At 47.4% G+C, this 12,290-nt stretch overlaps 1 protein-coding gene across 1 annotated transcript; it reads left to right on the top strand.

Annotated features, from left to right (window-relative positions):
- Nucleotides 1–4,059: 4,059 nt before the first annotated feature.
- metrn (meteorin, glial cell differentiation regulator) lies at nt 4,060–9,277 on the top strand. The gene is made up of 4 exons (XM_084485781.1): nt 4,060–4,226; nt 4,916–5,373; nt 6,807–6,866; nt 7,929–9,277. Exons 1-4 carry the CDS (start codon nt 4,126–4,128, stop codon nt 8,240–8,242), a joined length of 933 nt encoding a protein of 310 aa, XP_084341907.1. The 5' UTR covers nt 4,060–4,125; the 3' UTR covers nt 8,243–9,277.
- The last annotated feature ends 3,013 nt before the right edge of the window (nt 9,278–12,290 follow it).

The following is a 12,290-nucleotide window of genomic DNA, read 5'->3' as shown; positions in this document are numbered from 1 at the left end:
CTGCAGCCAGCCAATCAGGCGCTTCGGGCCCACTCACAGCCACCCACTTTCCTCCCACAGGGCAGGAGGTGGGAAACTGTAAGCAGCGCAGATCCCACCGACTCATCAGGGCCATCATAAACACCCTGGTCTGGTTGGAGCTCCCAGATTGCACCACACCACTCCACCGCCCCTATACTTACTTTACACTGTCGCTTCCCATGATGCAGTAGAGGCTGCGATGTTTACATTTGATACAATTAGGGGGGATTAGGTTTAGGGGAAAGCTTGGATTAGTTACATTAAGGTATTGGATCACAGATGGTTAGGTTGGTTTTGGTCAGAGACGATTAAGTTCAGGTATTAGGTTAGAGACGATTAAGTTCAGGTATTAGGTTAGAGACGATTAAGTAGTGTGACTAGTGTTGATGTGTCCCTGAGCAAGACACTTTACCCAAACTGCTCCTGGCTGTTGCCTTGCATGGTTGACTCCGCCGTCGGTGTGTATTAACCATTGTAAGACGCTTTGGATAAAAGTGTCTGCTAAATGCCGTAAATGTAAAATGGTAAGGGTGAGGATCTGGGGGAAAGGAAGGCATCATAGGAGCAGTTAGAGCTGTATTGTTGCACGTGGTGGTGGTTGAGGGTCAGAGGTCAGCCTGGATTCCTGCTATGCTTAGTGTCTCTGTACATTGAGGAGGAGGAGGAGCTGTAGGAGGTGAGATTAGGGAGAGGAAGAGGACTAGAACGAGAACTAGGAAGAGGGAAAAAGCAAATGAAAAGGAGACAAGGAAGAGGAGGAAAAGGAGAGAGTCAGAGTAGGAGGAGGATAGAAGTGGAGGATGAAGAGGAGGCAGAGTAAGATGAGGAAGAGGAGGGGGCTAAGAGGAGGATGAAGAGGAGGGGGATGAAGAGGTGGGGAGTCAGAGGAGGAAGATGAGAGAAGAGGAGGATGAAGAGGAGGGGGGGGTCAGAGGAGAATGAAGAGGTGGGGAGTCAGAGGAGGAAGAGGCGAACCCTTGGAAGAGGTGTGAATGGGTCACGGGTCAGCAGGAGCTCAGCTCCAGAGCTGCTGACCAGTGAGAACTCTGTTTACCTGTCATCTAGCCCCGTCCTCTCTCATGGATCACATGACACCACTGAGCTGCTTCAAGCAGCACAACTTCACATGCAGTAGAGCTCTGAGGGACAGACAGGCAGGCAGACAGATAGACAGATAGGCAGGCATGCAGGAAGATAGATAGACAAGCAGGAAGATAGATAGACAGGCAGGGAGATAGACAGACACACAGGCAGGCAGGGAAATAGACGGACACACAGGCAGGCCGGGAGAAAGGGAGATACACAGACAGGCAGAGAGAGATAGACAGGCAGGCAGGCAGGGAGATAGACAGACAGACAGCAGACGACAGTCAGCCAGGAGCTGTTTTATGAAGGTCAGTAACACAACTCGTTCAAGCACACTCACACACACACACAAAGAAACAAACACACACACACACACACACACACACACTGTAAATATGTCTGTCTGCGATCTTACAGTAAACGTTGCCAGCTTGTGTTCACGGGCCAGTGAGAACACAGAGTGTCTGACACACACACATAACCACACACAGACACACACACACAGACACACACACACACACACACACACACACACACACACACACACACACACAAACTACAGACCTATATCCAACCTTCCGTTCATCAGTAAGGTACTTTAAAAGACAGTATCAATTCAAATCATACATCAGAGGGAGGAAATGTTAAACTAGGAGACCATATATCTGAGAAATATGACAATTACTTTGGAGTTGCACAGGGGAGCTGCCAAAGTCCATTACTTTTTTCTCTCTACATGTTACCATTGGGCAATATCATCAGAGAACATAATGTAGGTTTTCACAGCTATGCGGATGACACACAATTGTATATATCTGCAGAATCAAATTAGACAGCAGCTACAAACTCCATTACCCACTGCCTATTGGCAATAAATAAATGGATGAGCAATAACTTCTTGAAATTAAATGAGAATAAAACAGAAATTCTAGTGATCGGCCCCAAAACAAAAAAGAGAAATGTTAATTGAAAACCTGGGAGGATTGACTTCCTGGGTCAAATCTGAGGTCACAAGACACAGACACAGTCATCATAGACACATAATTAAATTTTAATTCCCACATAAAGAAAGTGACCAAAACATATTTGTTTAATCTCAGAAATATAGCTAAGGTACGACCATTCATAAATCAAAATTATGCTGAGAAGTTAATTCATGGCTTCATAGCTAGCCGACTAGACTACTGCAATGCACTCTTTACAGGTCTCCCTAAGAAAACCACAGACAGACTTCAACTCTGCAGCCCGGTTGCTAACAAACACCAAAAGAAGACACATTAGTCCAGTCCTAGCCACTTTGCACTGGCTCCCTATAATCTACAGAATTTACTTTAAGGTCCTCCTTCGTACATACAAAGCCCTAAATGGAGAGGGATATATCACAAACTCTTTAATAAATGACACCCCAACAAGAACCCTGCGTTCATCAACCACTGGGTTGTTGGAGGCTCCCAGAAACAATCAGAAGAAAATAGGTGATGCAGCCTTTGTTAACTTCGCCCCAAAACTATGGAACACACTGCCCAAAAACATGAGAGAAGCCAACTCAGTATTTTCAAAAGGCAGCTTAAAACTTATCTTTTTATTAAAGCTTAATTCATTGAGATCAGTGCTAAATGCACTGCACCTACATGTTGTTGTTGCATGGATTTTACCACTGCTGTTTTATGCTTACTTATCTATTTTATTTATTATTTATCTATACTATTTTATTTGTCATTTTTCTTGTTTTTAATCCATATATTGCGCTTGCTGATTGGTTTTTACTGTGTTATATTACTTGAAATTTGAACTCATAAACTGTTTTTACTGTAATCCAGGAAAACTAGGCCTATCAGATCGACAGGTTCAGATGACCTTAAAATGCACATATATATGTGTGTGTGTGTGTGTGTGTGTGTGTGTGTGTGTGTGTGGATATATAATGTGTATGTATTCTCTGTGGGGGGGGGGCTGCTTTGAAGGGTCCAGAGAACAAAGATCCTCCTTTCTACTGAGACAGACCGCTGGATGGCTTTGTGTTGGACTCCCCTTGAAACAACCACACACACACACACACACACACACACGCACACACACGCACACACACACACACACACACACACACACACACACACATACACACACACACACACACACACACACACACACACACACACACACACACACGCGCACACACACACACACACACACACACACACACACACACACACACACACACACACACACACACACACAGCCACAGGCTGTACTATAATACAATAAAAAATAAGTAGTAGTTTAAGTAATAGTTTAACGTCTTAACCACAGAAACACCTGGAATTACTAGTCTTCCACTGTCAGTCGACTTAAAACTAAGAGACCTGTTATTTAAATGCTTAATGTGTGACTTTATACCGTTTTATATCTTGTAACATAGCATTAAATAAAAACGGACGTTATTTCAAGCAGTTCAATTTAGTCAAACATACTAGATTCGATTTATTCTATTTGTGGTTTACTTCTAATGAATGTGGAGCCTGTGAGCTCATAGTTAAGTCATTATTTGACTAGTTAATTGGCAGCCGTGGGAACACAATAGTAATGCTAATACTAATACTAGTAGGTCCACCACTGACCCCATCTCCCCTATCTCCCTCATGGGCCGCATACTGATGGACTCCCTTCCCCCTCCAGGGAGAGGCCCTCCCTCCCTAGGCCTTGAAGTTGGGCCTCCTCGTCGCTGATTGGTCGGCTGAGTTTCGGCGAGGGGGTCAACTCTGGAGAACTCCACAGCGCGGCGGACTCTGAGCACATCCTCCTACAGGACGCTTCAGGGTCGGTCTGCTGCATAGTACCCGGGATCTCTTCCAGAACCGACGGTTCCTCAGAGATGGAGGTTGTAGATAAAAGTGATATGTTATTTTTATAGAGCTCCCTTTAAAAACTTAAATTTTTAGATTGGAGGAAGACGTCCTTTTGGAGTAACTTTCATTCTCTCTTTTTCCTGCGTCACCAAACTTTTCTCTTGCGTCGAAAATGTTTCATTTTGGGATCTACAGAGTTTGGATTTTACTCGTCGCCGTTTTCAACGTGGCTCTGTGCAACTACTCCGAGGACCAGTGCAGCTGGAGGGGAAGGTTAGTACCCAAACCACTTTTTTTCTAAATTCCTTTATTCAAACCATGATGTTAGGATTCAACTGAGTAGGTGCGTGTGGTGAGAAAGCCGAGCACGGTGTCTGGGGGTGTGGGAACCTGCAGGTCAGGAACAAGCACAGACTTGCCTGCAGAGCGCAAATCAAACGGATGCATGGTCGCTGCAGGGGGTCCGTCCCTCTGACCGGGGGCCCGTCCCTCTGCAGGGGGTCCGTCTCTCTGACCGGCGCGAAGCGGCACCAGCTCAAACAGCGTTAACGAATAGGTTGTGCGCATCACAATGCATGTGAAATATTTTTTAAAGCGTCTAGTGCATTGAAGGATTTATTAATAAATTTGTAAACGGAAAACCGTAGCCCACAATGCCGCAGCACGAGCTGTGCAGAATACCATCTTCCGCTGACGGGCAGGCGTCTCCTGGCCGTTAGGTCCAAACGTGTAAATTCGTTCTTCTCCATGTTACTCATCTTCCAACGTGCTAACTTCTAAGAGCGCCCAATATATTCTAATGGCTGACGTCACCCTCACTGACCGACCTCAGGCAGGGTCAGCGACCAGCTCTGAGTGACGGCTACCCTGGCGGGGTCGGAGGTCACGGAGAGAAAACAGCTTTCACAAACTTTTACTTAACCTTCTCTCTCTCTCTCTCTCTCTCTCTCTCCGTGGCGCAGCGGGCTGTCCCAGCAGCCGGGCAGCGTGGAGCAGATCTCCCTGCACTGCTCCGAGGGCACCCTGGACTGGCTGTACCCCCAGGGGGCGCTGCGGCTCAGCCTGTCGCCCCGCCTGCCCTCGGCGGCCGTGGGGCCGGGCGGCGGCGGCGGCGGCGGCGGCGGCGGCGACTCGGGCCTCATCACGGCCTGCGTCAAGCCCTCCGGAGACTTCCACGGGGCCCAGCTGTACCTGGAGCGGGACGGGGTGTTGGAGCTGCTGCTGGGGGACCACGGGACGGACCCCGCCGCGGCCCCCAGGGTGCGCTGCTTCAGCCGGCTGCCCGGAGAGAGGCTGGCCCTCTTCCTGCAGGCCACGCCCCACCAGGACATCAGCCGCCGCATCGCTGCCTTCCGCTACGAGCTGAGAGGGGATTGGACGGCTCGGCTGTCGCTGGACTCCAACCGCGTCAGCAGCGAAGGTGAGCGCCAATCACGTGGCCCGGTGGACATGAACATGATAGCGTTGATTGAGAAGAGAGGATCAGTAAAGTGGATCGATTGATAATGGAGATTGATCTAAAGAACTATGAAGAACAATTGCTATAGTTGATCAGTCACACGTTGAGCGGTTGATGAAGAGGATCCTCTCATATCATTGACGGGGGAGGGGTCTAATTCCTGAGATATGATCATTAAGTGTAACATATCCAACGAGCCGGTTGGAGTTACCTGCAGTGGAACATCCAAACAGCCAATCAGAAGCTGTCACATTAGATGCAGGGCATCCTGAAGCGTCCTGCAGCGTGTGCAGCCATGCAGAACACACTGCACTGGTGCAGACAGAGGGAGAGAGAGAGGGGGGTTGAGGGACAATGGCCCAGTATGTGGGGCCCTCTCCAAAGCCCTTTCAATGAGGGCTGCCTCAGCATTCTTCTCTGCATTACGGGCGTAACCTAGACGACGAGGGGTCCAGAAGCTCCCCCCACCAGTCTCTCTCTCTCTCTCTCTCTCTCTCTCTCTCTCTCTCTCTCTCTCTCTCTCAACCCAGTAACTGATTAGGTTCGGGGGAGATGGGGGAGGGGAGGGAAGGCGATGTGGGAGAATGTGGTTGAGGACGAGGGGCCTCATCAGAACAAGAGAGAGTTAGAGAAGTTTGAAAAATGCCTCTCCTCTTCATCCTCCTCCTCTTCCTCTGCAGAGCTAACGGCTGCAGCCATACTGACTTTTACTCCCATGATGCAATGCTTCCCCCCAATCTGGGCCCTAAACTTTTAAATGACCTCAACTTAACCATCTCTAACCTGAAACCTAAACTAACCATCTCTAACCAACCTGATACCTAAACTAACCATCTCTAACCCTGATGCCTAAACTTAACCATCTCTAACCTAAGATGGGATTTAAACCATCTCTTACCTAACCCTGGCCTTGATGAAACCAGTAGTGGAGAAGGTTCTCCTGGAGACGTTGCATGTCTCAGTAGGAAGGAAGCTACTTCGAAGAACTAGATGGAAGCTTGCTCATTAACCCCTCCCCCCACTTCCCCCCAGGGCCTTTGATGAGGTGGGAGCTAGGCGGGCATTTGATTAGGTGTGAAATGGGCCAGGTCAGGGTGTGACCTCACACACCTCACTACCCCCTCGCCACAGCTGTCTGTGTGGGCGGCTGGTTGTGTGTGTGTGATTCTCCATGTCGGGCCCTCAAGATATAAGGGCGCACTCACACTAGGCAAAGTTGCCCTGCACCGTACTCAAGTACGATTGCCCCCACTATAAGATATAAAACTACGCTGGTGTGTTCCCAGAAAAAGTACCCTGATACTCAGCACTGTGAAAGGTATTAGAACAGTGAAATGACCGGTGCAAGTACGTGATGATTGGTTGGGAGTTAATGAAGCGCTGTCTCTCCCCAGATGCCTGCAGGCCCTGCAACAACACAGAGATCCTGATGGCCGTCTGCACCAGCGATTTCGGTAGGTTTACCATTGACAGCCTCTCCAAATGACCCTCATAAAGCAATAAACACACACACACACACACACTACACAGAAAAGTACACATACATGCAACAACTAGTTACACACAGAACAAGGTACAAGTACACACAGGCAGACTGAACCACAATGTATACAAGTTCTCTTTTCAATAAACCATTTGCTTCCATGACCTAAATCAGAACAAATTTACTGCAGGAATCCCCCGATCAGTCATCTCGCATTGGCTTAAAGTCAAACCCCCTGGAGACCAAGAGAATTCAATCCAAATCCTCCCTCCAAAACCTCTTAATATATGCAAGGTTAAAGGTGAAATAGCACTGCATTGTTCCCCCGCCTTTTAAAAACCCTTCCCAACCCCAGGGGCAGTGTAGTGGGCTAATCCACCCACCCCCGCCAGAGGGGAGAGTGGTGGGGTCCACCGGGGGATGGACCCTCAGAGCGTGACACTTTTATGAGCATTATTCAAACACTTTAAGAGGACTGTAAAACTGGACGTCTAGACTGCAGCCAATGTGTCCCAGCATCGGATTTCAGTTTAATGAGAAACGAAACCTCTGATCAGAAGTGTTTGCGGGGATAGTTTATGAAAAACAACGAAGTGGAAAGATGGATAGATAGTTAAGATCGATTACAGCTTTATTAAATGAAAGCTTCGTTCACTCTGCAGCCTCAGTGCTCAACTTGGATTTATAGCTCAGATCAGTGTTTTATTTAGCTGTCGACATTATTATATATTTTTATTTTTATTCTTTTTTTTATTTATAGTTGTGCAGAGTTTGATGAAGATGCACGATGGACTAGTGGCATCCAACAGGAAACACACAGGTGCTATTGTGGGTGATGGATTGCCAGGAAAGGAGAATAATAATTTGTAGTATAACCACTATCTCCTTCGCTAGTTTGGGAAACAACTAGTTTGGTTTTAATGTTGCGGTCTCATCATTCCAACCCTTAAACGTTAAGTGAGGGACGCCCCCTCAGACTCTAACCCTAAGGTGTTCTAGGCGCTAACCGGGCTTCCTCTGTTCTCCCCTTCAGTGGTGCGAGGGAACATCCGCTCCGTGGAGGCGGACCAGAACCTCCGGGCGGCGGTCATCAAGGTCACCGCCACCCGCGTCTTCCGCCAGAAGTACGCCCTGTTCACGGGCACGGGCCGCCTGACCCGCCGCGGCGACATCAGGACCTTCCAGCAGTGCGGCGTGCGGCCCGGCGCCGGCAGCTTCCTCTTCACTGGCCGGGTGCACTTCGGCGAGGCGTGGCTGGGCTGCGCGCCGCGCTACAAGGACTTCCTGCAGGCCTACCTGGTCGCCAAGGAGGCCCAGCAGATCCCGTGCGAGCTGGCGGTGGACTGAAGTCAGGACTGGGGAAAGACACTACGGCCCCCGTTCTGAAGCTAGGAACCCAGAGCTTGAAGATCCGGGTTCTGAACCCCGGCCTCCCAGGGTCCACAGAGCTTGATCCACACAGGAGCCGGTCCTGGAGCGAGCATCCTGAATCGGATGTCCGCAGACAGGCCCGATTCCCAGTGCAATAAGATGTGAGCTCCCCTCCCCAGACCAGGGGAGATGGAGATGAACTATCTGCTGCTGTAATACCAACAAACTGTTCTAGAAGGAGCATTCCTGTCAATGCAAAGGCTCGCTGACGCCACCGCTCAGGAGGACTGCTCGGGCGGTGCGTTCAAGGAACTCAGGAAACGAGGAATAAGGTTCTGTTCTGAAGGGTTCTTGTATGAAATGTGCTGGGAGATCCATTCTGGAGTTGAAAACAGGAAGAAGAGTAAAAGGTCATGTTTTGGTAGCTAGCGACAAGGCAGCCAGTCCCCATTGGGGCTGTTCCTTAGCAGGCGAAATGTAGTCATTTAAAAGTATATGAAATTAATGAATTAAAACTTGCACTGATAAGGAAACGGACGTCTGGAAGAGAGATGCTAGAAGCACTGAACCAAATGTAAAGCGACTATATGTAGCATAGAAGAGCAACTGAGAAGTTAATATATGTGGCCCAGAGCTGAAGTGAGCATGAAGCTATGCTAGGCTAGGTTAAAGCTTTGCAGACTATTAGCTCAGATGAGTGCTGAAAGCACTTTTTCGTAACCTAGCTGGCCGATCTGGTTGGTGAATAGGTCCAGGGTCCACTTCCCTGAATAAACATCTTGAAGAGATGTGTCCTACCGGGACTCCTGGTAGCCAGGCTACCAGCCCTCCCTTTCGTTGGTTTAATCATCTAAAACATCTTATCTCATTCTTTCCTCAACACTGCTTGATTTTAAAGTGGTTTTCATATGAAAACTTTCCAACGTGGATAATTCCACAACACACTCCATTTCACGGTGAAGCCGTCACCGCCACAGCCAGTTATTATGAGAAACACCAGGAATACCAGAAAGACTGAACCTAAGGGCCTCCAGCGGGCCAGCAGCAGCTACCCGCTGGCTCGCTGGTTCTATCTGCACTAGTGGGAAACACAGGGAGAGGGGTCAAACCAAACCAGTAGAGTTTAGAAGCTGTTCACTGCCATTTGATACAGTTTATATTGTTTATACATTCTGTTCATACCAATGTGAATGTAAATATGTTAATAAGAAAATATAGAAAATAACTTCTGGAAAAAAAAGTTCAAGTGTTGTCTATTATCTGTGTTATTAAAATGTTTCAGAAAAGATTTCTGTCTTCGAATGATTCATTTTGGAATGACTAAAAGTTTTTTTTTATCCAACATTATAACCATTTATTCCGCCACCATCTATTCTCAGTATAATAATTATATAACTATCATATTAACTGTTACTATTATTTAATTTAACTAATCATTTAATTATTTTATTAGTTAATATTATTCCTCTCAACTATTTGTTCTAAAAATGTTAAACTATAAGATTATATATTGGGTATATATTATCTTTGCAGAGAATGTGTTGAAGGATTAGGTTGTTTGTTTAAGACCAGAGGTTGAACTTGTCTATGTCTAGATCAGCTATGAGTTTTGTTCCTCATGAACGTTCTGATATTGGGCAGTTGATGAGCCATTGACATCCTTTCTATTACAAAGTGTTCATCAACTCCCATAGCTCTATGAAGCCTACATTTACATTTACCTTTAGGGCATTTAGCAGACGCTTTTATCCAAAGCGACTTACAATAAGTACATTTGTCATAAGAAGTGAAACAATATATCGCCGCCTGTACAGTAAAGATGTTCATAGAACCAAGTGCAAGTACTAACAATCGCCAGGCTAACCCCATTCCCTGTGTACAGCAGTGATAGCTAGCTACTGCAGATGCTACACAACATGCATGCACAACACAATTAAGTACATGCTACACAATTAAGTACAAAGAAGGAATACAACTTGCATTAAGTGCGTTCATCAAGTGCCAGGACGTACAACAAACAATAGTGCAACAGTCAAATAGGGGACTGAATGGCTATGTAGAGTCTAGGTGAACTCTGAACAGGTGGGTTTTGAGTCGTTTGCGGAAGCTGGTGAGTGACTCTGTGGTCCTGACATCAGCAGGGAGCTCGTTCCACCACTGTGGTCCCAAGATAGAGAAGAGTTGTGATTTTGCTGATCGACCTTTGGTTGCTCTTAGTGGTGGCGGTACCAGATGCCCAGCTGAGGTTGAGCGGAGGGATCGAGCTGGGGTGTGTGGTTTGACCAAGGCTTGGAGGTAGGCAGGGGCAGTTCCATCAACTGCCTTGTATGCCAGTACCATCATCTTGAATTTGATGCGGGCTACTACAGGGAGCCAGTGGAGGTGGCGGAAGAGGGGAGTCACATGGGAGAATTTAGGTAGGTTGAACACGAGGCGTGCTGCCACGTTCTGGATACGCTGCAAAGGTTTAATAGCAGAGACCGGGAGTCCAGCTAGGAGTGAGTTGCAGTAGTCCAGGCGGGAGATGACCAGCGCTTGGACTAGAAGCTGAGCTGCTTCCCTTGTGAGGAAGGGCTGTATCCTGCGGATGTTGTAAAGTGCAAATCTGCAGGATCGGGCCACTGCGGTGATGTTGGCGGTGCAACATAACTGGTTGTCTAGTACCACACCAAGGTTTCTGGCAGTGACGGAGATACAGTGATGTTCTCGACAGTGACCAGTAAGTCCAAGTGTGGGCAATCTTTCCCCGGTATTAGGAGGAGCTCTTGTTGAGGTTAAGCCTCAGGTGATGGGCAGTCGTCCAAGTGCTGACGTCTGCCAGACATTTAGATATGCGCGTTGCAATCAGGGCTTTGTCAGAGGAGGGGAATGAGAGGAATAGCTGGGTGTCGTCAGCATAGCAGTGATATGAAAAACCGTGTGATGTAATTACAGAGCCTAGAGATCTGGTATAGAGGGAGAACAGAAAGGGCCCCAGTACAGAGCCTTGAGGGACACCAGTGTCAAGTGTGCAAGGTTTGGACAAGGAGTCATGCCATGTGACCTGATAGGTGCGATTCGACAAGTAAGATGTGAACTAGGATAGGGGTCAAGCAAGTTGTTATGTGAGATATAAGAGGACAGTTGGTTAGAGAAGCACTATGAGAACATACAACATGGCCCTGGCAAGGAAGTTATCTCCAACAGTGCCCATAAATGAACAAATCCACCAATTTGGATTCTGTGTTCACATTCCCCTGTGCGAACACTTCATCTCTTATTCGACCAATTCGACCTTCAACCAAATTGATGCGATGGACTGCCTAAATTGGAAAATAAGTGGAATTTGTGCTTAGTTTATGGTGAGTAACTGAGCACTTCATTCAGAAGTGACGGCTTAGGCTGCGTTCCAACTGTAACAATCAACAACTTGCTGACATAATGAAATGTTGCTCTGCACTCAGAATTGAGCATTATCCCACTGCCTATAGCACAGCTACTGGCTTCTAACAGGATGCTAACTGCGTGCCTCTGAAATCCACGAGAATGCTCAGTGGCGGGTCAACACAGAGGCAGAACTTGTGGATTAGTTAATCTGCAGAGAAACCCGTTCAGCGAGGGCAGTTTGTATATGCTCACCTGTGTTGGACAAGACAACGCTGGAGCTATGGGAGATGCCAAACAGAAGTTTGTGATAGAATGGATGTGAATGGCTTTAATAGCCTGCACCGTGGGGGGTGACGTGGAAAATGTGATGACATAGTCAATGTCAAAACAGCATACCAGCCAAATCCTCTAACTTCACTGTTGTGCTGTTTTTGCAGTCCCAACAGACTTTCTAGATCAACATTCAGTTGAACTTCATGGTTTTAAACTGGCAGGATAAATGACCACACTTTGACGACACAGTCGTCAATGTGTCTTGCTCTACTCACAGAGCAAGACTCTGTGAGTAGTCAAAGCTTTGTGGGGATTAGTCCCAGCTGAGCTATGAGCAAGGACGCCTCTAAAAAGATGAGAACAACGGCATAACAACGACTTACTG

This window comes from Micromesistius poutassou (genome assembly GCF_964030765.1).
Source record: "Micromesistius poutassou genome assembly, chromosome: 21".
Classification (NCBI taxonomy): Eukaryota; Metazoa; Chordata; class Actinopteri; order Gadiformes; family Gadidae; genus Micromesistius; species Micromesistius poutassou.
Note: the sequence above shows the minus strand (reverse complement) of the source record. Positions and strands in the feature narration are given on the sequence as shown.